We start from the raw sequence: 22,178 nt of genomic DNA, 5'->3' as shown, positions 1-22,178 counted from the left end.
AAAGGAAAAACAAAGAAAGATTAGGAACCATTTACTAGAGGGTCTGCCAATTTGTAGACCGGTAGGGAATTGAGAAGAGACAGAAAAAGATTCACAAACATTCACAAACCATTCAAGTATTGAAGTTATTGTACATTTGAAATCTCATTTGGCAAAAAACTCATATGAATGATTAAAATATGAAGTATGTTAAATGAAGTTAATTTAATTAAATATGCTATTATAGTATAACAAGAATGTAAATTAGGTTTTTCAAATTCCAATAGGTTAATTAGAACTGAATATTATGATATGTATCATTTAGATAATAAAGATCTAGATAGAAATGATCATTTTTAAATTGATTGTAACCTTTTAAACTTTTCCATTCACTATGTTAGTCACATTACAAAGACTTCATTCGAGGTTAAAACAATCATATATCTGAATGTACCTAATGTATTTCCAGGTAATAATAAACAAACATTTTGTATAGTATACTTATGTCACAAGAAATTCAATTAATAATTACTTTCCTATCGTAGACACGATCAGTGACGGATTTAGGCTTGCTGCCGTTCGATGTGCCGCCCTTTTTGATAAAATGTGTTTCATAAATTTTGATCTAAAATTTTTATTTCAAAACAACTTTATTTCATCGAAGTATAATTTTCAAGTAAAACTGATAAATACGATAGATAAATAAGTTATGAGTATTAATCAAGTCCAAGTTTCTGGTCCACTCTGTATCGCTTATAAGTCAAATTGCTCTCTTCTGTATTGTGTGGAGCATCTTCAGGGTATGTTTGGGAGCCGAGCGAGGGAACGATTAAATATTATATACCAGACAATGACTACAACAACTACAACTAATCTCTTTTCATCAATTATTGTAGACCAATATTTTTCTAATACGTAGCATGAGGATCTCCCAACGATGGGTGGCTATAGTAAAGAAACGTTATAGTTTTTGTGAAGGAGAAAAGAATTCGACAGCTTCTGTTACCGATTTAGCTGCACATGATTCTATGAGAAAAAGTAAGATTACTCGATAAAGACTATAATTGTTCTAATAAAAAATTATTATATAACACATGAAAAATTTGAAACAATACTAATTCACTCAAACCAAGAAACAATTCTTGGTTCAAGATATTTTCTCTTAAGGCAAGTAAACTGTTTTTCAGAGTAAGTTCCATAATAATTTTATTATAAAAACTAATGCGAACCAATTTTTGAAATAAATGGATTTATGTTTGTTTCTAAAATTTTGCTGTGTGTCGCTAGTGACCCCTAGGGCACGAAAATTAATAGAAAAAGTCTAATATATTTCTTAAATTCACAAAATAAAATAAATGGACTATTAAATATTTTCACATGTCATGGAGTTCATCAAAACACTTGTCATGTAGAGGATCTTAACAACTGTTGCACGGTTTAGTGGTTTTATTTTTTGTTGACAAACTATTAGGTGTCGTCCTTCTGAAGAGGTAAAGTACACAGAAACTCTCTTGGGTCCGGGCATTTTCGAGTTCTATATTTTTTTAAAGATACTGCGCAATCTCTCTCCTACAATGGAGATTGTCTTTTTCTTATCCATAAGCGCGTGCAAATTCACTGGCATTAACTACGAACAAGTCAATCATCCAATGCAATATTGGTGTGCACCTTTTTTTGCCTCTCATGGCAATCTTGTGATTAGATATTTTTTTATCCATTTGGTCTACACCTCCCATGTACGTGTTGTATATTTTGATTGTATGAGGTTGCTGCACATCTACTTTCATTTTGTCTTTTTGTAATTGCAATTTGCAATCGTTGTTCGTTCGTAAATCGATTCAAGTTTGAATTATAGACCAAACTGAACAAGTTTCACAATGACACAAGACACGATTCACGCGGGATCTGTTAAAAACAGTGTTGCCAAAAAGATACCAGCAAAAAAATGTTTCCATAGAGTTTATGAAATCATGTGATATTTGGATAAACATTTACAATAATCCAAAATAAAGATGTAGATATGAATATATTAAAAAACATTGAAAGGAAAACTAAGAATAAATTGTAGACATTGCCCTTATCTTTATTTTTGATCGTATTCAACTGCATTTAGAAACGAGTGTGTACCTTCAAGAGTCGCATAGTAGTGATGATAAACCTACACGTGTATTTCTAACCTAAAAAATAAACCTGCGTCGCCACCTAGATATTGTTGCAATAACCAGATTTATTTCTATTTCTTGGGTCGTTAATACCCATGGGGCATTAATAGGTTAAAATTCGTCAACCATCAAGGCCGCACCCTGTATACAATAGTTTTAGTTCTAATCCCGTAATTGGTCATGATAACAAAACATTTCGAATTCAAATTAAAAGCAGGGGATTACCAACTGTATTCATTAAAATCGATTTAATATGCGCTTTTCTACTAGATTGCGTGGCAGAGGTCTGTCTCTTCACAAAAACAAACAATAAATTTTCTATGTTTACTAGTGTGTAGTAGAAATATATATACTATATTATAGTCGAATCTCAGATGATACTACCAGGAAGTGGATTTTAACAGAAATTAGAATCGATATCGGTCGTCTTGTTAAGTATTTCAAATGATAACCGGAAGTTGTTAATGAAAAAATTGTCTATATTTGTATTCTGTAATGTGGCAATGTTGATAATCTACTCTCTTAATCTCCTGCTGTCCAAGTTAAAAGATCAAATCAATGATGTACAGCAACTGGTTATGATATAAACATTACTGAAATTCGCTCTTATATGGCAAAACCAACCAAGTCTTCGACGTAATACACGATATACGTAAAATTCTGAAAGATGCTTAAACTGACATTGATAAGTTAGTTCAATATCAATCAATATCTGCTGAGAGATGCGTTTCATTTTACATTAGTAGGTAACGTTTTAACGTATTATGTTTTGTAATTATCATTGATATGTTGTTGTACTGTTGTTTTGCCTTTTATAGATTTACTCGGTTCAAATATAAAAAACGGATTTTTCCTGTTTCAGTCTATGGTATTATATACTTCGAGTTTGTGCCTGTATAATAAGTAGTCTGGGAAATTTAGTTCTTTACGCTTTCAATCACATTCTAGAAATTGATGCAAAAATTTTTACAATAACATTTTATTTAGCTTTTATACAGGATGCTCCGGGACTTGATGCAAACAATTCGGGAGTAGCAACGAAGAAATACAAGACAGATGATTCTAAATTGATTTAGTTTGGTTTTCTTGAGTGTGGTACAAGATTTAAAAATTGAATGCCACCCTAATTTATGATAATTTCATTTGCCATGAGTTAGTTTGTTGATAGTTTTAATATATCTGTAATACTTTCTGAGAATGGGAATTTTCTTCTAGCTCAATTTTTATGGATTGCAATTTCAAGATATAATGATGATTATGGTGTAAAATACGCATCAAACATGAAACAAAAATAACAAAAAGTATGTTTTTGAAGTAACTAGAACGAAATAGTACACGCAATCAATATTACAAGAAAACAATTAAACAAATTATATGAACAATTAAATAAATTATATACTAAAAACCTTTTTCTTCAGAATGATAGTTTACAACGAGAAACTATATTTAAAATGTGTTTAAAAACTTGTAGCTATTGAGTTATAATATATCTTAAATGAATAAACCTGGTACATTTTGAACTTAAGCGACTTCTAGACGTAATAAAAATTATATGATTAATATAGCGCCCATTGGACGATATTTCTGTCACTCTACATTCTTTCTCACATAACAGGTTAATTGAAAAACTCGTATGATAGTATAGAAAAGTTATTTTTCTTTTTATAGTTGCCTTCGAGGACGATATAACTTGTATGACGATCATACAATTTGTCTTTAGCCTCCAAAACTATTCATTTGTTCAGCAAACATCCTCTTGAGGAGAATATTCATTCTCGATATGTCCAACAAGTTCCTTTGATATCTTTAAGGTCGCAGCTATCTCAATCAGCTCCAATTTACGATTATTTTGGTGTTTATTGATGTTTTCTTCACCGATAGCCTCTTTGGAACGTCCACCGCGTGTATCGTCCTTGCTGGTCATTTCGCCTCAAAAACTTAGCACTTCTCAACAGTTGATTTTCCAGGAACAAAGTCCAAATAATGTCGAAGCTAAGCTGAGTTTTTTTGCTAAACAATGATGCCTGATCAACACATATTTTCAAACTAATAGACGTTACTCCTCTCAAAATTCCAGCCTATAAACAGAACGTGAAAATTTGAAAAGATGGATAAAGTCTACCTCCGAGCTTTATTAACAAGTTTATATTTTTCTAATGAAAACTTAGCTAAATAACAATGTGTAGATCGATATTCTGGAGATTCTTGACTTCACTATCGTCCTCGATGATAATCATTAAGTACTCCTAGCTAACCAAGACATTTTTCATAAAATCGTATCAGTAAAATTAGTTTTCCAGAAGGTAAACAATCTGACGTTCAGTTGTGCTTTATGTATGAAAAGAGATCATTACAATATAGATGAATCAATATTATTGAAAGCAAAAGTTATACTTTCTTATTTTGTTCAAAAGTTTCGTTGACTCATCTACAACACTTAACAATTAAGTTTTTGGAAGCTCCTCTGGTTCACCCAGTAATGGAAGTGAATAGAACAGCACATTCCAACAGTTTCATCTTTCCGTTTGAAAGCATCGCAATAGTGACATTTTTTATTCATTGAGGATGATTATGATATCAAATTGTAAGATCATATTGAAACCTAGTACGATGTGGTCTGCATTTCTGCATTATGAATTCTTATGGCCTGCGATTGTTCTGGCGTTTCTATTGCTGTTCTAGCTGCCTGCATCGTAGCTTGTCTTTCTGAACGAACTGGTATCTGAAGAAAAATTCCAGCTGCTATCAAAACACTTTGTCACTCTGCTTGTTGTTGTTTTCTTATTTCTGCTGAACTGTGGATTCTTTATTTCGTGCTGCTCGGGGCTTTTGCTTCCGAGGAATTTTTAAAGAAGAACAGAGTAATATCTAAAATAATGAATAGCATGTAACCACAAAAATGACACCTAACCTCAAAAATACAAATAGTTTTATACTGCATATATGATGACAGAAAAAATTAACAATAAATAAAGAAAAATTCCAATCAGCTGAAAATCAGGGCTGGAATTTCATTACTAGATGGCGTTGAAGAAGCTAGATTTAGAGATTTTTGACAAAAAATTGTTTTATATCTCGTAAAATACAGGATATAGGATAGTGGGTACATACACGATACAGATTTTGCATTGTATGTACTGGCCTTTACGATTAATTTTCTCCAAGTTTGAAGTCGATGAACGTATGCCTTTTGTGTAACAGAGATACATTCAAAAGTCTTCACCCTTTATCGTGCAAAACTTTTACGCAAACTGAAACTCTGGGTTTGTCCCGAAAATCTTTTAGAAGGAAGACACATTTTTGATAATACTGCGAAGCTCTTGGTAGCTTGGAGTAGCAGCAGGTTTTGATTACTTTACGTAGACACTTGTTTTGTATCGTATGTTTGTATTCTGTTTTCTATTGTTAAAGTGCTGTTTTGAGAAATGTTTTGCACTGTATTTGCCTAGTAATTGTTCTCAGTAACTGCTTCGAAGGCATTTATCATTATTTTATTGTTTATAAAGAATGGAATGATGGTATTGTTCATGAATTGTTGTGGTGTATCTAGCTAACAAAAAAGTGTTTCCAGCGCAAATGACATTACTACAAAAAAAAAAGGATTAGACAAACAAAACATCGAGTTTATTAGAAATCTTCATTGGAACCTAGAAGCAACGGTTATGATACCGGTGTGTATAGAAAAGGGAGTACGACAAGGTTGTGTTTTGTTGCCAATACCGTAATAGAGAAAGTTGAGAAATTTAGACCTGACGTCGAGATGAGATCACGTATAGATAGCTAGAGACATATTCCTAAAGGTGAAAAACCTATTTTGTAACGCAACCTTGAACCTAAACTCAAGAAGCCGTTTTGTTAAGGCATGGGTGCACTCAGTTCTCTTGTATGGAACAGAAACATGGACATTAAAAGTGTATACCATGAATAAACTCGAAGCTTTCGAAATGTGGATATACTGAAATTAATAACAGAAGGAAAAATCGAGGAAAAACGTGGACCTGGTCGCAGACAACATTCATGGTTAAAAACCATACGCGATTGGACTAGTATGAACACATCATCTTCAATTCGCACTACTCAGGACCAAAGTAAGTATGCTGAAATTGTCGCCAATTTTCATTAAATGTAGATGGCACCTGAAGAAGAAGAAGAACCGTACATGACAGTTAGGACCTATGAAGAAGTAGATAAATAGTGCGGAAATAAGGAATATAACAAATATCACGTTTATCCGTATTCTAATATTGATTAAAAGAAATCATCTCATAATGCAGTCATCAAAATATTGATGTATTACTTCATAGATGAAAATGAATTTCTTGTGGATCAATATTCCAATATCGTAACTTTTCTTTGCACATTATACCCTCGAAATATTTGGAGCATAAAATAAAATCATTTTTCACAATGGCGTGATCCAAAGTTTCGTTTATAATGTTCTTATATATTTCATGTAAAAGGTTAAATCATTTATAACCACGAATTCTTGGTCACGGAAATTATATTAACCAATTAGCTAGTTTCTATAAATATATCATGATTATTTTCATTTTTAGTAACTTTAATAACCATAAGGTTGATTTAAAATCAAAGTTCGCATTTTTGTGACTGCATTCTTTTCGTTGGAGCAACTTATAATGAAAGATGTTCAATCAGCTGAACCTTCAATAATAATAAGTTTAAAACGGTAGAAATTATGACAGTTGCCAAGAAGGATATTTAATTTGATGATCTAAACGATTAGGGATCGATCCAGATCGTGTGAAAATAAAATGTTTAACGAAAATTAAATCCTGAGATTACGTTTTAACAAATTACAATAAATTACTGGAGTGGAGATAAAAGATATAATAAGATGCAATTGTAGTGAAATCAGCTACCGGACTATGGAAAAAACTTTCAAAAATAGAGTAGCTAGGGAAAAATCTATAAGTGGATTAATATACAGGTGCTGATACAAGTGAAGATACTCCTGGGAACCTACAACCAAAGAAGATGTATTAAATCATCTTAAGTAGTATAAAAATCTACACATATAAATGAACATTTGAAGACCGGTATTGATAGCTCATGAATAAATAAGTAGTCATAAACACTGAGCATACCCAGTACTACAGGAAAACAATATTTATAATAGGCAGTATATAAGACACCCAAAATTACACATTCAAACATCCATATGTTATACATTAAATATTTATTTAAGCACTTGTCTTCCCTTTTGCGGAATACGATCCGAGTTTTGTACAACAATTTTTAATTGTTAAAGTAGGGGCGGAAAAACCATTTGTAAAACCTGAACTCATCATAGAAAAAATACTAGAAAAGAAAGGATTTGGATTTTGAGACAACAAAACCAAAGTAATATTAGTAATATACTTTCTATTTGGTTATCAAATTTTTTTCTCTATTTCCCTCTGTTTCATTTAATCATTGGGGTTCATGAATTCAATAGCTTTTTTCGCGAGCCACAAATTGAATCAGTTGATAACCAATTGCCGGACTTGATTACCGAATCAGGATTTTATTTGAGGTAGGCTCTTAGGCTCTTACTGAGGTAGAAAATAGTTAATTAACCTTGGTGTTGCACATTCGATCAAAATCAAGGTGGATATTAATTAGTTATTGAGAGAAGATAGCTTTTTACCATTGTATATTAATAACAGTCATTTTCAAATAGCGCGAAGTTGCGCAACAGACACTCGTACATCTTTCTCGTAAATAGTTATAAGTACACTAAAAAGTGAGGTTATGCGATCCCGGCTGTTGTCTACGCTTAATAACAGACCAATTTAACACCTAGTGCATCCACTTTAACGATACTAAATTTTTTACGCGTTTATTAAAAAATTCCGGTTTATATTTGAACAACCCTCGTATACACGTTAGAAGATTTGTTACTTCTCCAATTTCTAATCACAGAATGCTTTTTATTATGAGATTATCAATATTTGGCATGTTTATGGGCATTTGCTTGCAATTTTATTCTTCGTGGAAACATTTTGTAGACAATGACGTAACAGTCAACAGATAACAGACCTTTCAGGCGATTATAATAAGATTATCTATATTATTATTTAACTAAAAACCCGTTTACATTAAAAGCAAAAAAGTATGACTGCCATTAGCGTCTACTACCACTACCAAATAAGAAGAAAGTTCAACAAGTGCTTTTGGAAAATATAGGTCACCTTTATCAAGGTCAGCCGATAGGGATTTAAGGGTGTGGGCTTTATTGTTTGTAACTATTTCTACTTGGAAAGATATAAATAATTTCAATATATTATAAGTTTTGGAATTTGGAAATTCTAATTTTGTCTTTCAACATTTTTTTGTATATCATGAACAATATGCAAAATACGTTTTACTCTTTATATTATGTAGATAATTTGCAATTAAAATTCTGAAATCCAATTCTTTTATACGAAACCACACTTTCTGTATCAAATTATTCGTCAGCATATTCAACCCCTAATCTAATTAAAGTTTTTTCTTAACCATATAGAGCTTTCGACTCCCATATACTAATCAAAGTAATATTAGGATCCGGTGTTCTATTCGATTCATATTTAAAGAATACTTTGTTACTTCTTCTTCCTCTTCTTCAGGACTTAGTACTGTGTTTGCATCAAGGGTTGCCTAGTTGCAGCTGGGATGATGAAGACCAGCTTTCATACCAGCTTACAGGTGGTCATCCTAGTGGCCGGGATGTATTCGGTTTTTCTTCCTTTGCAATCTTTGGTAAACTATTATCTAACATTTTGTCCACGTGGCTTCTCCATTCCTTTCGCCGATTTCTCGCCCATTTCCCTACATCCTGGATGTCAAATATCTCTTTCATTTCATCATTTCTCTTGTTCGCATTTCAGTAGATCTTGAAGCCGTTTAATTATGGTGTTCTCTGCTTTGCTCCTGGTAGTCATATATTTATTATATTCCGCCAAATAACATCTTTCATGTACTCTGATATTAATGACGATTTGATTGTTTGAGCTTTCACTTCATTCTTAAGATTTCTATTACTTGTTATCTTCGCTCCCAGATATTTGAATGACATCACTTGGCTTTCTTCAGGGATATTTGCATGTTAAAAGCTTTCGCTATTTGTTCAAACCTATACAGTAGTCTTTGTAAGTTATCTTCGTCTTCTGAGCTGATCACTGCGTCATCAGCATAACATACTATTTTTATTTCTTTGTTTCCCATCCGGTATCCTCTTCCAGTTTGCTTTACTTCGTTTATAATATCATCCATTATGATGCTGAACAAGATCGGGCTGAGGCTGTCTCCTTGTCTGATAAGTGTGATTATCGGTGTTCAGGTCTTCGATTACTTTTATTATATTGGGGTGAAACTTCCTTCTCTTTAGTACAGTTGTTACATTCCTCAATCGTAACGTATCAAATGCTTGGGTGAGATCGATGAAGCACATATAGGTTGTCTTATTAAGAATAGCATCTATAACAAACCTTTTCTTTCTGAATCCCTGCTCAGAGATACCAGATGACATCACTTCTTTCGCTAAAAATTTAGTGAAAAGTTTTTGTTCTGCCTAATACCACGATAAGTTTGTCGGTCGTTTCTTTCTTTCCGTTCTAATGGTATACTCTTGGTGTCAAGTATTTTATTGATAATAATCCGTAGTTTCTCCTATAACGTGGTACCTCCATACTTGATTATCTCGTTTTATATTTCTTCAACACCTTGAGCTTTTTCTCCAAAGATATGGTACATCCCTCAATTTGTTCCTCATCTTGATGTAAGTTCTCTGTTGATGAATTTGTTGTTGTTGAATCATAGAGTTCTCTAAAATACCTCTCCCATTTTTCCATAGTGATTTTTGTGTTCTTTATGTACTCATTTATTGGCTTTTTTCTATTCTTGAGTATCACTCGATAAAATTCTCTTCTGATTTTCCGAATATTTTCATGTGGACAAAAAATTTCAATGGAAATAAATCTATATCCGGAAATATTTGTCTTAACCCTGTATGTATACACCTCCTCTTCACTCTCTTTTGTAATGCGAAAGCTTTATAAAGGGTAACGTGAGGTATCAGATGCGAAACTGGTGTGCCATGCGCGAGAGAACTGAAAGATCTAGGACCGGATCTCGGGAGATGACCCAAATATAGTGGATTAAATTGATTGTAAAATTATGTCATCGTTCAACAGCGAGATAATATAAGCACGTCTATTTATTATATAGAACCGCAATAAACAAACGATGTTAGTTGATATTGTATATTTAATAAAGTTATAAATAAAGATAATATTAGAAAGATATAGATTTCCAAAAAAGAATTCTGAGACAAGTAAAACAGAAAAGTGAATATATACAAAAACTTTACGTTATTTTGAATTTTGTTAATTGGTAAAATAGCTCCAAGCCTAAAAGACTATCAACGCTTCTTGATATATCTGCACCCAGTGGGACCAGAATAAGATACAGAAAAGTAGGTTAGATACCTCTAAAAGAACATTCGAAGAGCGGACGATCCACACCAATATTCAGCTAAGAAAGCTGGTAGATTTCATCGGGAAAGACCAAGCCGAGGAAACAACTGGACCATGGCAAGCTGTTAGGCATTAAAAAGAAAATGAAAAGATACAATATGATGGTTCTTTAGAAGGTCTATCAATCCGTAAATATTGGCAATATCTCTAGTAGAGATATTTTAGTTAATAACTCATGGAAATAAGAACCATTTCTCGACGCATTTACAGAATTTTTAGCATTAACTTCTCAATCGTTATTTTCATTTTTAGTACAATCCAATAAACAAGGATTTCTTGCAAGGGAAGATATAGAAAATCGGTTATGATCTGAGTACTCTAATCTAACCTAGTTTCCTAATAATGGAAGAAATAAGGAAAAAAGTTGACAATTGACCGATAATTCTACACTAAAAAACCGTTGAAGAGTTGTATTTAAAAAATGTCTTGCGGAATTTTTCTGAAGAAAAGTTCTCAGTATCTGTGTAGACTATTTTTTGTAGCTCATTTTGAATATTACTATAAAAATAAAACAAACTACCAATAGAAATATCAATCAATCTATGAGTTCTATAATTAATGATATAATTGGTGTATTGATAGAAATTAATGACAACAATTATTAGTTTTTTTTTTTTAATATCAATAGTTAGTACTTGCTTTTTTTGTCTATGTATATTTATATTCAAAATACTGACCATAACCTTGAAATGTCTTCCTCGTAGAAGCGTCTCCCAAATAAGTAGTTATTATTAATGGGGATTTGAAATTAAATTGGCTCAAACCGTCACGATATATTATGTCAGAGTTTTTTACAAAGTAACGTGCAAGTTTTTTCATTCAATTTAAAATTATAAAACACGTGATTACACAATACTTTGAAACCGAAAATCTCCTTATATCTTTTTCGGTTTGAGATTTGGACGCCATATGATTTTCTATCCCTGGTATTTCTATTTTTCAATAGAAATTATTCATTAATAAGAAAACTGGGACTTTCAAAAATCATTCATCACAAGTAAGCAAGAAAGCAACAAAAAATATTGGTTTTAAACCACCAGACTGTCGGTAACTACTTGACCATGAGCGATATGAAAATCGCGTTCTAACAGTATCAATTTCAATTAGTGAACAAAAAGTTTTACGTCAAGCAACAAATTGAACTTGTTTAAAAATAATTTAAAGCGATTGTTTTGGAACATTTCGTAAAATATTTTTAAGATAGAGATGAAGTATTTAGTCGGTAGTGGAGATGAATTGTCTAATGAAACTAAATAGAATTATGAAAGTGAATATACTAGAAGAATTGGTGAGGAGAGAGAGGTCCAAAAATGACACATAGGTAACAGTTTAACTATTCAATAATGAAACCTCATACAATCACAAAGTTAACATCAGTTTCAAGACGATAAGTAAATTTTCATTTCAAGTTGTGTGTGATGACCAGAAAAAAATTTTTTATATATTATTTACTTTCATTCAATATAATTTGACCTATGTGCTTGATTCAGTATAACTGTTTAATTTCAAGTAGTCAACACGATCTAAACAAACATCTCTACTTCAATTAAAGGAGGTTCCAACAGTGTTGGGTACGTGTTGGTTAGAGATTATAAAAAAGTCGTTCGTAGAGAAAAGCGTAGAGCGAAATATGATCAGAGCATACTGCTGGAACAAACCTAAAGCCGGGTTCAAACGACTAGTGTACTTGGCGATTAATCTCGTTACTTATACAATAATTTGTCACTCGTTGGAATCAGGATTATTCGTACACTTGTCAAGTACATATTTGTAGAGGCGCTCTGACGAAATGCAAATAATTGGCTTATACTGTGACTATTCATAGTGCTCAAGACTTAGCAGAAGAACAAACGTTTTATTTGTTTTTTATTAAATTGAAATGGAATCATTTTGATGGCTAAACATAAAAACTATAAAAATCGTAATGAAGTTAATGATGCGAGGAAGAGAATTGTATTCTTATGATAACATATCTGTCCAGTGTGTTATGAATAATCTGGATAAAAGAAAAAAGATTCGTTAATGACCACATTAAGAAATAAGATTTTAAAGTAAATGTTCGCGCTCGCGTACTTGTCGTGTGAGCGCCCTGCTGGCCATCACATTTCGGAAATCTCGTATACTTGCCTAGTACTCAAACAATTATGGTTTTGTTAATATTAGAATAACGATTAATATTCTTTTAAAAGTCTGTTTGCAAATCAAAACGGAAAGAACAAAAACACGAGAAATCGCACAAACCGAAAAGACAAAAAACTTCACCTTGACTAGACGGCGATGCAAAATTTAATTAGTTTTAAATGAACCGTTTCAGTATTGTGGTTTGCAATTATCAACACTAATCAAAACTGACCATTAATGTTAGTATAGTAGTTAATATACTATATCAACATTTCGACCAAAATTCGTTAGTTTTTTGTCGAAAGAATTCAGTAAATTCAAATTAAAATTTTCCTAGTGCACTTTTAATTAATAAGAGATCAAAAAATTACAGAATATTGAGGGAAATGCTGTCACGTTTTGAGCCTTTATGATTAGTTATTCTTTTTAATAGGTTCTTTGCTGCAATGATCCAATTTTTAATACATACAGGCCCTGAGACATATAGAGACAGACTATACGTATATTCACACTAATTATATTTAAAATGGCCGATAAACAAAATGTCTGCCATGTGTCTACATCACGCAAACACCAGAGTAAAAATTTAGTAATTTTTTGCAAACACTCTGAGATATTTTTACTAAAGTATGAAAAATTTTCTTTCCATTAATAATGACTCAGCTCACTTTTCTTTAATCAACAATTTCTTTATTTTAGTATGGATTTATTCTCTGTTAAACTATTCATAAGACATTTTTTGGTTATATTTCAAAATTTTCACATTCATGTTGTGCTCCCAATATTTCAATATTTTGGCTATTTTCCAAAATTTTAACTTAAAATTTGTATACAAAACTGCGAGAACTATTTCCAAATATATTTATGTGCATTTCCTAGTTTCAAAATATTTTGATATGATTCGTAGCAACAAAATTATCATACAATATGGACAATATGCGAATTTTACGGATTTCATCGGTTCAATATAAATTATATAATGATATTTTACAGTATTTCATCATTTTTATAATTTCTTCACTCTCCGGACGCTTCTCTCATTTTATTCCACTTTTTGCTTCATACAGAGCATAATTATTCAAATTATACTTGTTTGACCTTGTTTCTGGTGAACCAATTCACTTTAAATCTATCTGCACTCAAATTAAAGATTAAAGCGCCGCAATTACTTTTCTTTAAAGGTCACATTCACGCCATTGTCAACTAGTTCAAAATGTCTTTAATTTAACATTATACCGAATAGCTTCAATCGCAAAATGAGTTCAGACAAGCGAAGAGGTATAATAAGGAGTAATTTGATTTCAAATGAGACACAACAATTTTGTGCTAAGACATTTCACTTGGTTTATAATGTTGGTTTGAAGCTATGAATTTATATTGTCAAGTTATACTGTTTTGACTGAATAAGAAAGCGTGTATTAAGTGCATCATGTGTTTTGAATCAAAGTGAGTAGATATTATTTGCAGATGGTGGATTCTTAAACTTGAAATGGATACGATAATGTCTCACTATACTATTTTTCTTAATAATTATTGAACTGAAAAACCCAGTAGTCTTCATTATGTTTCTAACCTAATAATCTCGTTTGCATTTCCTTTATACTGTTCAATGTTAAAAATGGTCCTGAAAATCCTAAAATGATTACTAAGTCGACATAGACATCCTCCTCATAAAGCTACCGCTGACTCAGACTTTGTTTTCTCTTTCTTTTTCAAGTAACTAATTCTAGATTATTATTTCCATTGTATTCGATGTCATTCCCGAATAAGTTAAAATTTTATGTTCCATTTTCTGAAATTTGAAAATAATTTGATCCATTCATATCGCACTGTACTTGATCTGTAATAAAATTACGATATTTGTTTTATATATATAGAATTTCATTATAGAAAGTTTTTCTTGTCTTTATGTTATCAATTTTGTGGACGTACCTCCTAAATTCAAGCCTGTTCTCGTTTATTGATCGACAAGCGAACCGAGCCAGACCTTTGGATCCCAGCATCGCGGCTACTTCTCTCAGTTCGCGACATAATCTCAGTAGGCGAGGTGCAACCCCTCCCCACCCGTTAAACCATCCCCAACGAGTGTGAGTGTAAGCACGGTGGAGATGGGGTTAACTCCATATACGAAAGTTGAAACCTCTTCAAAGAGGATCTGAATTTTTTAGATGTGCGCCTACCACACCTACCCCTGTAGCCGGGGGTCGCGCGGTTTGACCAGTAATGGAGAGGATCCGGTATATTATTGCATTGTTAGTTTGTAGCAAAATAATTCATGTTTTTATAGATGTTTGCATGATTCAATTTTAATATTGTTGACACTGAAACTGGCGCAATCAAAAGGATAATATCCCTTTTGTTTGATTGGAATTTCAATTATTATCTATTCAAATATATATTGTTCGTTTATCGTGTTATCAAGTCTCATACATTTCGTAATCAAGTGGAATAAATACGTCATACTATTATACTACTAGTATACATTGAAACATATTCAAAATGCAAGTATTGCAAAATCCAATCTTGATATCAATTATGACTACATCTAATAAAACTACTTTCATTTATTAATAATAGAAATCGTATTTTGATGAATGGAATATTTTATAAATTTACCGTATTTTCTTAATTAAATATTTTGGTTGAAAAAAATTAAAAACGTTCAATCTCATAATTCATTAAGAACTAATTAGTTATATTAAGTGATTAATTAACAAATATTCATTATAACTTTCTAACCTAAAAAACCATTTAACAAAAAGTGAATCATTTCATATATACCATACAGGGTGTTTTATTAACGTAGACCTTAAGCTAATATATTTTCATTCGATTTTTTCAACGAAATCGCGTAGAATGTGTTATTAAAAGATTAAAAATCATTCATTTTAAAATTTAAATTGATTTCCAATCGAAATACTGCATTTAAATACCAGTGCACTCATCCCAGGGTTGATTCCATAGGGAGAAATATCTCTGAAAGATTTATTTGAAATGTCAGGATTAGTTTCAAAACCATTTTGTCGAATAGAGTCACACGGCGCTAAATCTAGTGAATAAAACAGATGTTAATAATTGATAAGATAAGAAATAACGTTTATTGACCGTTTCGAAGGGTTTTTCCTTCTTACACTGTTTCGTAAACGTTTCATTAGTCCTATGTTACATTTTCATCTGTTTTTGAAGACGAAAAATCTCCCCAAAGTTATTTCATCTTAAATAAAAAAAATAGCGAAAAAAAGATCCTCAATATCTGAGAAGCAACGTTTTTCTTTTTGTATCTGCGTTCCTTTTTTGTTTCTTCTTTTGTCTTTTCACAACAACACCAGCCCTGCACAGGAATAATTCCTATATCGGAGTCAAACCTAAAAAATCCATCCAAACAAAACCAACGAACCTCTCTCTGAAGTTTGTAAATTGTTATTATAGATAAATTTCATCATTTAGTCAACATCTTTGGCACTTGTTTAATGAAATGTTTCAAATAATTCCCCTCTTCATATTTGAGAATCGGTTAGATTTTGTAATTTCTATAAACATGTGATAGTAGGCCCAAATGATCATGGAGACATGGATCAGAAAAAAGTTTTTAATACTCTTCTCTAAATTAATAAACTGAGGACTCATTTTCTAATACTATAAAAATTTATTTACGGTATCTTCTGATCAAACCTCGTCAATTTAATTCCCACCATAAAGCTGTAAACAATTAATTTCGATTGACAAAGTTTCACACACTTATGTATAACGTTATCCGTAATCTTAGATGGTTACATCAACTAGATCAATGTAATTAATCCCATCAGTTGGTATTAAACCGTAAGTGTCGTATTTCTGCAACATTTGGTTTCACACAACCGTATAAAGGTGTTCGTTTAATTTGGGTTGAATAACAAACATTTAAATTAATGATGAATGATCAAATATTATGATATTTTCTCTAGGGCTTTATACGAGACGGTCCTATTCTCGTTTAATCAAAAAAATCTTGTGAAAAGTTCTCTTGATTTGTTTCTTTGAAAATCGTTAGTATTAAAATACTTGATACTATTAATGCATTCATTAAATTAACTACAAAGAATTTAATTGATTTTTCTTATTAGAACAAAGTTCTAAGTTGATTTCATCCTTATTTTGATATTCAAGATGAAGTTGATCTATAGAAGTCTCAAAGAAAAGTCAAAATGTATCTTTTTTAAAAAATTATCAAAAACAACTAATTGTAAAACAGAAGAGACCTAAAATCAAGAACATTTAGATTCATTAATATATCAAAAGGTCTAAGAAATAAGAAATTAAAGAAATTTATACTTAATACTTTACATTAATTAAACTAAATTCAATTTCAAATTCGAATCCAGCTGCTTCAATCATGTTATAAAAAATTATCTCCCTCCAACTTATTTCTATTCCTAGTACTAGCTAAAAATTCAAAAAAAAACTAGTTTCTTTTTATGGTAGCAATCAAAAATAAAAATAAGTTAATTATAGTTCAGATGTTTTATTCAAATTACTGATACATACATATTTATTTCACGAGATCGGAAAGATACTTGTGGAGGTTGTTTTCTCAGAAAAATTATATTAATATCAATAAACTTTTATATAATCGTAAGCGACCATAAAAAGTGAGATTTTGGTAAAATATAATAAAAGTAATGTATTATACAAGGTGCTTCAATAAAAGGTGATCCCACCTCTAGGATAGATAGAAAACTGAAAAATATTTGGGGTTTGCTCACTAAAAAATTTTCGTAACGCCATCTGTATTCAAGATTAAGGGCGTTGAAGAAGCTCCGATTCATTGGCCTCCTCGGTCATACGATTTTATCTTGTGATTCTTTGTTTAATTAATAAGTCAGTATCGAGTTTTATCGAGGGTGCTTTTTTGGTGTAAAGTTAAATGATGTTTAACCCTCTGACAGGCACAATGTGATTCATCTGAGAGATCAAGTACACAAACATGCAGTAAATTTCATTGTAATAAAGAAACAATATTATTGGGCCACTCAAGTTCAAATAAAATTGCGGCTTAATGAAAGCTTCAGTCTGTTAAGTATTTTCATTAAATATAATTATATGGACAGCCATATTTATTTGCTTTCAATAAATATGTTTCTGTAATTCACAATCATGTTTATCATTTCCTCCGACATAATGCATTTCCAGCATTCTAACGGAGAAAAAGCATTTCGTGCTTGCCCTATCACACGCAAATGCATCAAATCATTATGGCTTGCTCGTGTTACCCGGGTTTTGGGTTTTTTTTTGATCCTTTCGTAATTTTATCTTCACCAAAACAAACATCAGTACAGCATTCATCTTCTTATGCGTCGGCATCAGATTCGTCTCCATTATCTTCATTTTCCAGCACGTCTTCTTCATTAAATAATAATTCATGGATGGCTGCCAGGTAGTCTGGGTTCTGGGGGTTAAAACGTTCCCGCCTTTTTGCCAACCTTCTCTGACGGCATCGTAGAACGTACTGGATCTAAAGTGGGAGTAGGGTCGGCAATGAGGGTAGATAGCTGGAAGCTCTGCTCTCTGTTGTGAAACACTGAAACTTGGTTCTCACAGATTAAATGCGCCCGACGGAACCGTGGAACTAGCGCCCTCTATGAGTGTCAGGCATTAAAACAAATTCATTGCATGTATCAGCTTCCAAAATATATTCGTATAAAATTCAAATACAATGTTGCCAGTAGTTGCGGCAAAATCGTAAAAAATGTGTGTAATTGGTTTTTTTGAAACAACCTGTATACATGTCAGTTAAAGGTATTCAGAAATCGTGAAATATAGAACAAAATATTTCTTGTAGATCTAATTAAATTAAATTTAATAACCTTTGTTGCCTTCTCCAACTCTAATCAAGTCCTCTAAGTACCACTCAGTCATTGACACCTCTTGCTGTTGTAGAGGGTTACTTGGTATCAAATCTATGAATCTCACCCTTCTGTAAATATTGTCCCACATATGCTCAATAGATAACAACGACACGGAACGTGCGTTTTCAGGCATTAACTCAAAGTAATTGGGTGGCTCTAAAATCTCTGTACTGCACCTTTGAACAGTGTCGACGATCCTCTAGTCATACTGTGTGAGCCCTGATATTGCACCCTACAAAATGATAGACCTTCCTCTAGAATTTGTTGAGGTTTTATGTTGTAAGGAAGCTATCAGTCACCATTTCTTCTACGAGTATAAACAGATATTCTCTGTCTAAATCTGGACTTAAAAACCTGTTCCCTTGATTAGTTGAGAGATATCAGCTTTTATATATACTTTGGCTTTAAATCCAGCATTTCTCGCGGTTTGTTGTTGTCTTGAGAGTTTACCATTAAGCATTATAAAACAGTTGAAAACTCTTTATGCCGTTATGGGATAGTTAATTATTCATACTTTACCATAACGGTTCCATAATAATTCAATCAATCAGTATATCCTACAAAGATCGGTCATACGGATTTGCAATAGTAACGAGAATGACTTAGCTCAAAAAAAAATCAGCCCAACTAAGGAGAAAGCAAGTATTAAATCTCCGAAATAAAAAAGAAATGTTCGCATAAAATTATCTTTCTGTTGGTTAAACATTTTGACTCCATTTAAAATTATAATTTGACAGTAGTAAAACACACCTAGAAAAGAAATTAATTACATAAATCAACTGGAATAATTGAATGGGATATTAATGCCTACGTAGAAATAAAACAAATTTATTAATTTTTTATTTGTTCGTAACTGTTGATGTTATCCATAATATGGAATAAATTTATAAATATCTTTACAGGAAATTCAAAATTATTACTCATCAAATTTTGTTTCATATCTCAGTAGATGTTTTTTATTGCTAAGATATGTTTTGAAAGAATCAAATCGAATTACCAGCTAAAACTTATTGGGAATGGGAATGTTTGAATAAACTCAAGAGAATGTACTAGGGCCTTGGGTTTGCCATAGCATAACAAGAGGTGGTCAAAAAACTGGTCAGAATTTAGAACAACATCAAATTTTAAGTATAGAGTTCCAGTTGATCTTTTTTTTATGGAATTAATAACGAAGATAAGAAAATTGCGGACGGGTGGATAAGACCTAGATTAAAGTGTGAATCTATTGGACGTGCTGCTACTTTAGATCGATTTTGAAATAATTTGGATTGTGCAAAGTCGTAACCATACATAGTTTACAGTTACAGAAAAAGTATAAAATGGGCAAATTGGAACGACGTTTCCAAAAAAATTTGTACGGAAATTCTATGACGGCTATTAGAGACGATCTAGTTTCCAGGAAAAATTAGCGGTTCCAAGAAAGATTGTTTGTGACATTTCTTTAAAGTGAAAGAAAGCATCGGTTTCGGTACAAGAAATCTCGTTGAAGATGCAGTTGGGTAGGTCAGACACGTACAAAATCTTGTTCGTACTGTGATGAGGCTACAGAGGACTTGTTTGACTCTTAAGAGCCTATTCTAGAAAAAACTAGAGGTTGGTTCAGGTCAAATACTTACGAAGTCCTAATGATAGTAAGATAAAGCTATAGAGGACATCATGTGGTTTGATTTCCTAAGGGGGGCTTATCGTGATCGTCGAGTGGATATAGCAAGTAAAAGATTGCAATTTATGAGATCAACAATAGTTATTTGTATGCCAAGGACTGAAAGTCTATTCAGAAAATTAAAAATTTGAGGTTATGTAAAATGATCGAAGTGAAACTGTTGAGTTGTCTACTCCAGAGCGTTCCGAAAGTGTTTTGTATGTAATGACTACAGAACGAACAACTTTCAGATGGCGTCATCTAAAAATGTTATTAGTGGTGTACAGTCATTTTAAACGAAATTTTTCTGAAAGGGGGGACAGTTTAGTAAAGCAAGATAGATTATTATTCTTTTCAATCGAATATTCTGGAACTTTTATTGGGGTCGACAGAAATATTCAGTAAAATATCAAAGCTTTTAGGATAGATCTTGTAAATTTTAATTTCTGGAATAAATAATTGAAACTAGTAGAAAACCAGCACGCCTAGTTAATTCCTAGCAAATTAGCGTATTGCATTTTGAATACTGTTAGAAAAAATGAAACTGGTACTGTCTAATACCCATTCATTGCTATAGAAATCAGCATTTTATTGTGATATTGCTACTCTTGTGAAATGGTTATGAAACGAACGGTCATTCATTACAAATAATCGAAGATACAGCTGCAAACAATTTAAAATAAAAATGTTATAATGAAACTAACAATGAAAGATTCCATGCAAATGAGAAAAAAATACGGAATGCAATTAAACATCGAGTTGAAATTAATTAAATAAGAACAATGACATATTGTGCGATATGTTCATCTAAAAATAAATTATTCTTACATTGGTCAATGTGTTGTGGGTCTACTATGATGATTATTGAGTTTATAAATAGATAATATCTCTTAAGCTGACTCTCCGAATAGTGAAAATATTTTATTTCATTTCTTGCTTCACATTGATTCGTTGTTTGTTAGTAAATTCGCAAACACGCGAACAAATTTTTATTTGAACTTCATCAAATCCTTTTCAAAAGTAAAGGTGAAGTTTCCGAAGCCAACTTAATGTGAGCTTGATAAGATAATTAAGGAAATTGCTCATCAGCCACCGCGAAGTATTCTATCAGGACGACAGCAAAAATTCAGAATTGGTTGAATCTGTTAGTTTAGAGAAACTTGTAGATTTTTTAATACGCTCCTATTAGCTTCACCTGTATGTGGATTTGTGAGCTTGTGAGTTTGTTTGTAACTTTATTTGAGATTAAAAGCATTACTGTTAGTATATCCCACCACTTTGATTGCGTTCGTTAACCGTACAAACGTCAGGCGTAAACCTCCGGATTTGCCGGTCGTGGTTTAAAATTCCGTTCACGCTGTGAAAAAAAGTTTTTTCGGTAATTTTTTTAGAAATTATCATTGCCAATTTGCTCTTTACATCGAAATAAATTTCCTTTCTTTATGTTTTTGTTTATGGAATTCGATTAATTCGTATTGGAAATCCTCAAAAAGTTCATTTTTAAAAAATGTCATGTACAAGTATAATTTCTTGGTAAACTTATTTCAATTCCTTTCTTTGGGTGTCAAAGAACATGTCAAATGTGGATTATTTTTCTCTCTTCCTCATTACTTTCAGGAAATGATTGATAGCAATGTCGCTGTAGAGATCAGCAATCCTATTGACATCAGTTTGGTTTGTGTATCATTTTTAGACTGTTGCTATGACATACTCCTACTTCTTCAAGATATATTTTATGGTCAGTATTCTTCTTTTTAGAAACACATTTCGTTGAGTTTCTTCAAAATTGTTTCATTATAAGCTTTTCAATGACATCGTTCACCTCCAATTCCAGATCTCTCGCAGTTGTTACAATTTAATCCATAATTTCAGG

The 22,178-nt window shown here is 31.9% G+C and overlaps 1 protein-coding gene across 3 annotated transcripts in view; it reads left to right on the top strand.

Moving 5' to 3' along the window:
- LOC130450248 (dual specificity tyrosine-phosphorylation-regulated kinase 4) overlaps positions 1–22,178 on the top strand; it is a 150,482-nt gene that overhangs the window by 64,780 nt on the left and 63,524 nt on the right. Inside the window, exon 1 of one of the 3 annotated variants that reach the window (XM_056788538.1) lies at positions 14,798–15,015. The exons of 1 other annotated variant lie outside the window; for it this stretch is intronic. In XM_056788538.1, coding sequence (XP_056644516.1) covers positions 14,947–15,015 — 69 coding nt within the window. In that variant the 5' untranslated portion in view covers positions 14,798–14,946. Of the gene's footprint in view, positions 1–14,797; positions 15,031–22,178 lie in introns of those variants that run through there. One more of the 3 variants, XM_056788537.1, reaches the window with a different exon arrangement.

The sequence above is a fragment of the Diorhabda sublineata genome, chromosome 11 (assembly GCF_026230105.1).
Source record: "Diorhabda sublineata isolate icDioSubl1.1 chromosome 11, icDioSubl1.1, whole genome shotgun sequence".
Classification (NCBI taxonomy): Eukaryota; Metazoa; Arthropoda; class Insecta; order Coleoptera; family Chrysomelidae; genus Diorhabda; species Diorhabda sublineata.
This window is presented reverse-complemented; position numbering and strand designations above follow the sequence as displayed.